At 55.3% G+C, this 5018-nt stretch overlaps 1 protein-coding gene across 2 annotated transcripts; it reads left to right on the top strand.

Moving 5' to 3' along the window:
• Window positions 1–686: 686 nt before the first annotated feature.
• On the top strand, window positions 687–4762 carry ZFP41 (ZFP41 zinc finger protein). Of its 2 annotated transcripts, none has more exons than XM_029202936.1 (2): window positions 687–1186; window positions 3913–4762. In XM_029202936.1, the coding sequence occupies exon 2, from the start codon at window positions 4134–4136 to the stop codon at window positions 4728–4730; it is 597 nt and encodes a 198-aa protein (XP_029058769.1). In that variant the 5' UTR covers window positions 687–1186; window positions 3913–4133; the 3' UTR covers window positions 4731–4762. The 2 variants fall into 2 exon arrangements, with proteins under 2 accessions (XP_029058769.1, XP_029058771.1); XM_029202938.1 differs by lacking the exon at window positions 687–1186 and adding an exon at window positions 3521–3669.
• Window positions 4763–5018: the final 256 nt, after the last annotated feature.

Below are 5018 nucleotides of genomic sequence, written 5' to 3'. Positions count from 1 at the left end.
GGTAGTCAGTGGTCAGGGGTCCCCTCTAGGAGGTGAGCTCTCAGTAGATGGAAATGGGAGTTAGCCAACCAGACAGCTGGGGACAAGTGTCCCAGGCAGAGGGAGTGGCCAGTGCAACTGAACGCATGCCACAGCGTGCCTGCTGCCTCTAAGGAACTCAAACAGGTGGCTGGCAGGGAGGGCACGAGTGAGGGAGGGGGCTGGGGTGAGTGGGGGGAGCCACAAGAAGAAGGAAGGGGGGTGCGGGGGGAGCGAGGGGGGCTGAAGTGAGTGATGGAGTACAGGAGGAAGGGGGCACAAGAGTAAGGGAACGGGCGCAGAGGTGACTGAGCTGCAGCTAATGGTGGGGTGGCTGCGTGAGGGGGCGTGTGGGACCCCAGCGGAGTGGGAGGAGGTGGCTCGGGGGCGGAGTCCACCGTGGTGCACCACCGAGATGCTGGGGCCTCGCCACCTAGAGCGGCACCGGAAACGGCCGGCTGGGAGCGGGCTCTTCCTGCGGGCACCGAAGGCGAGCGGGCGGGCGGGCCAGCGGGGATCGCCTGAAATGGGAAACCAGCTGAGGGGTGGAGCCCTCCCGGGAGCACCACAGAGAGGCCCGGGCCCTCGCCTCCTAGAGCGACGCCGGAAGGGACGGGGCCAGAGGCGGGCCCTTCCGGCCGGCGCATGGGCTGGGTTGCTCGGCTGTGCAGCTTCTCAGCGCTGGGCAGCTGGGGTGTGGCGGGGCTTGGGGACGAGGCGTCCCTCCCGGCCCGGGGACCCTGTTAGGGGCGCGCCCGCCCCAGCCTCCATGCAGGAATTCACTGGGTCCCTCTGGCGTCGCGTGGGCCCCCTGTCCAGAGCAACGGCACTCCTTTCTAGGCTCCTGGGCGCCGCGGGGAGGAGGGCGAGGCTCGAAGACCAGCTCCGTGCGGATCGAGGTGGAGTCTTCGGGCCCAAGGCTGGCGAGGCTCTGTCAGGCGACGCCCTCTCCTTGGCCTCGACACCGCTGCGGGCCCACACACTGCTTGGGTGCATGTTTGCCCTTGGATCTCCCACCACTAGTAATCCAGTCTCTCCCTTAGACCCCGGCTTCTGAGGACAAGTGAGGTTACCACGGAGTATCCTGCTGCAGAGGGATACCCAAAGCTTCATGTTACAAGAGTCCTGGCACAGAGAGTGAAGGAGCTACACTGGAGTCGCACAGCAGGTACCAGCACCCCGGCCTTTAGGCCAGGGTTCTCGTCTGCTCTGGCAAGGTGGATTGAGTTTTCTGCGTGGCTGTAGCAGTCATCAGGCCTACAGGCCTGTGAAATGAAAAGACCAAGACAATGACCTCAGGTCTACACCGCTTTTAATAATTAAATATTTTATTCCTTGGTGTGCACGGGACTTAGAGAAGTGAGTACGTCCAGTCTCTGCCATTAAGCACCTGACAGCTTGAGGTAGGCAGACAAGACGATTATCTAGAATGTTTCCTGAGCAGCAGTATGTGCAGGCTACAGCCAAGTAACTAGGGATTCAAGGATGAAAAAGACACGATCCTTGCCCTGAAGAGCCCTCGCCTCGTCGGGAGACTGCCACATCAGTGACAAGCCACACGTGGAGTGACAGGAGTCCTGGTGGGGGAACAGTTCTTGGAGCACAGCCGGCAGTTGTCAGGCTCAGTGGGTTCAAGGACCACCGCTCTCCATCAAGTGGGTCAGCACAGAGCCAAGCTGAGTTTACGCCTTCCCTGGGGAGCCGTGGGCTAGAGGGTTGGTGGCACTTTCCTGTTGGTTCTTGGTTTTCATCTGTTTCCTACTAACACTACACCTGAGCTCAAACTCCAGCCTGGCTGACTGGGGCCGTGATCCTCTGCCCTGGTTCCGCCTACCTCCCCAGCAGAGATGCTCCCATATTTGTGCATGCTTCCCTCAGCCTAGATGGCCTTCCATCACCCTCAATTCTGGCTCTCACCTGACGCTACCTCCCAGAAGCTACCTCCAATAGAGCCTTCAGAGAATGACGTTTACCTGAATCCAAGTCAGGTGTATCTAAGCATTTTCATTTAGAAGAAACCAGACTCTCAAACTCTTGTCAAGTTAGGAAACCTGTCCAGTCATTTTATGCGTTGCCTCTGTGCATGGGAGAGTGGGTGAAAGCCCAAGTACCCCCTTTAACTTAAAGGGAATTCAAAGCATTTGTACCTCAAAACGTATGTCACTTGGGACATTATTACCCAGAGCACCACATTTTAGGGTGAGACAGCCTGTCAGGATATGGACCTCCCAGTAGATCGGGTGACCAGCACAGGTCATGGGAGGTCTTCTCAGGGATGATTTGAGGACTCAGAACATGATCTGCTTTCTTTGGAAAGTGTTTTCTCCTAATCTTGTGGAGGATTTCTTTTGCTAGCAGTTGAAGAGCCTGAAGCTTGTCAAGGCTTTATCCTGGAATTGCATTAGTTAGCACTGAGGGAAGAGGCAGGTCAACAAAACTCAGAAATAATACAAAAAAGAAATAGATGAAGGTTCTTAACCAATGAGACGTGAGCCATGCTGGTGATGCTTCTACAAGCACCTACCACTGGAACCGACTGATTCCTGTTTGAACTCGTGGTGAAATTGGAATTCTTTTAGATGGGATTAGAGACAGAGAATGTCAGGTTTTTTAGACAATGCAAGCAAGATCGTAGTTGATTGTTCCCTGGGGTTTTGGCCTTCAGTGGATGAGTTGGCTCCAGTTAAGTGCCACAAGGAGAATGGGAGCTGGATAAGGGAACCAGGGAGTGGGGTCAGGGAGGACTGCCTGAGAAGAGCTCTGAATGAATGAGGGGCCAGCACCACCAACACCTCCTCTCAGGACCTGTTTCTAGGAGCACCCAGGCGCTGAGGCAGGAAGGAATGTGTGGCAAACCTAAGGATGGCTGGGGGGGGGGGGGGGGAAGCACAGGGGCAGCAGTGTGAGGGGAGCCAGTGGGGATTTGGGCAGAGATGTGACGGGGGTTCACTGGCTGCGCTGTAGAGGATGGACCCAGGGGAGGGCCGGGGTGAGGGTGGGAGCGAGTTTCATCCAGCTCAGAATCCAGGCTCCAAGTGATGGGAGGTACCTTCCATGAGGGTCACATGTGGCTCCCACAGCCTGTAACTCCAAAAGCACGTTGTCTGGTCCCAAATACAAGAAGTGGAGAAGGAGCAAGTAAAGGGCGGGGAAAACTCCAGTTTGGGGACCACGCGGCAGTCGTTGGTCCATGGTACACATGAGTCCTACTGGACGCAGGTGTGGAGATGCTGGCCCCTGGCAGAGGAATAAGAATTCCTTGGTTGGGACTTCCCTGGTGGCGCAGTGATTAAGAATCTGCCTGCCAATGCAGGGGACATGGGTTCGAGCCCTGGTCCGGGAAGATCCCACATGCCGCAGAGCAATGAAGCCCATGCACCACAACTACTGAGCCCACATTCCAAAACTACTGAAGCCCGCGCGCTTAGAGCCTGTGCTCCACCACAAGAGAAACCACTTCAGTGAGAAGCCCGTGCACCGCAACGAAGAGTAGCCCCCGCTCGCCACAACTAGAGAAAGCCCACACGCAGCAACAAAGACCCAACGCAGCCAAAAATAAATTAATTAATTAATTAAAGAAAAAAAGAATTCCTCGGTTAGCAACTGAGTAAACGATGATGCCATCTACTGAGATGAGGAAAACTGGGAACGGTGAGGTTGTCGGGGGTGGGTTTCTGGGAAATAAGTGCTCTGTTTGGTCATGTCCAGCCTGAGACTCATTAGATGTCCAGGTGGGATACGTGAGCAGGGAAGGGAAGGGGGCCATGTTCCCATGCCTCCCCCACCCCTTCCCTGCCCATCTGCCCCTTCATAACTCAGCACTCAAAGACCTCATGGCTGTGTTCCTCCCAAACACTCGTTTAATCTAATGTTCGTGGTCTTGTTTCTCTCCAGCCTCAGAAGGGTTGTTGGTGCTCTTCTCTTTGTTGGAGAGTTTCTGTTCCAGAACTGCAGTTACCAGCTTGGAAAAATACAGTGTTGTGTCTAAAGCAAGACCTTTCTGAAGAAGTGGAGTTACAAGGAAATTCATAAGGCTGGAGAATCTTGCTGCTGGTCGTTCTCCTTGGCCCTTGCCGGCTTCCAGTGGTCCTTCCTCTCTCCTGGGGACAAGAAGGATGGAAAAGCCCACAGGCAAAAAAAAGAAGGCACAGACCCCAGAGGAAGAAGTACATGTTCAGAAGGACACTCCCAAGGAAGATAAAGCATCTAGGAAAAAGAAGCCAAACCAGAGATCCACTTTGGCCAAAAAGCACAGTAAGGAACCCAGCCTGAGTCGTGAGGACGAGGAACACATGTTTGAGGCCTTCAGTGCTACATTTAAAGATGACTTTGAGGGGGTTCCTGTGTTCACTCCCTTCCAGAGGAAGAAGCCCTATGAATGCAGCGAATGTGGGCGCGTCTTTAAGCACAAGACGGATCACGTTCGCCACCAGAGAGTCCATACTGGAGAGAAGCCCTTCCAGTGCGCCCAGTGCAGGAAGACATTGAGGCACAGCTCCGACGTGACCAGGCACCGGAGGATTCACACCGGAGAAAAGCCCTTTCAATGCAGTGAGTGCAGCAAAGCCTTTAACTGTGCTTCAAATCTCCTACAACATCAGAAAACCCACACTGGAGAGAAGCCGTACGAATGTAAGGAATGTGGGAAAACCTTTGCCTACAGCTCATGTCTTATTCGCCATCGGAAACGTCACCCACGGAAGAAGCACTGAGCGTGGGGAAGCCATCCAGACTCAGAGCTTTGTGCCCGCGAAAACTGTCCGGGCAGGCCTGCCTGGGGCTCCTCCTCCCCTGGCGTCTGATTGGGCTGGGGGTCCTGCCGTCACCGGGAAAACCGCCCCAGCCAGGTCAGCAAACACCGGTGTGGCCAGAGACCTTTCTGGTCTAGAGAATCTCCAGGGCAAGACATCATGGTAACAAGGCGGCTCCTCGCAGCTGTGGCACCAGGGAGGTGAGTGTACAAACTGCTGTCCAGGGGACAGGCTTCAGACCCGAGCACA

This window comes from Monodon monoceros, unplaced genomic scaffold (assembly GCF_005190385.1).
Source record: "Monodon monoceros isolate NGI ecotype Baffin Bay Population unplaced genomic scaffold, NGI_Narwhal_1 Super_Scaffold_5, whole genome shotgun sequence".
In the NCBI taxonomy this organism is placed as follows: Eukaryota; Metazoa; Chordata; class Mammalia; order Artiodactyla; family Monodontidae; genus Monodon; species Monodon monoceros.
This window is presented reverse-complemented; position numbering and strand designations above follow the sequence as displayed.

Coding starts and splice junctions, on each gene's coding strand:
- ZFP41 (XM_029202936.1), top strand. CDS start 4,134: ATGGAAAAGCCCACAGGCAAAAAAAAGAAGGCACAGACCCCAGAGGAA.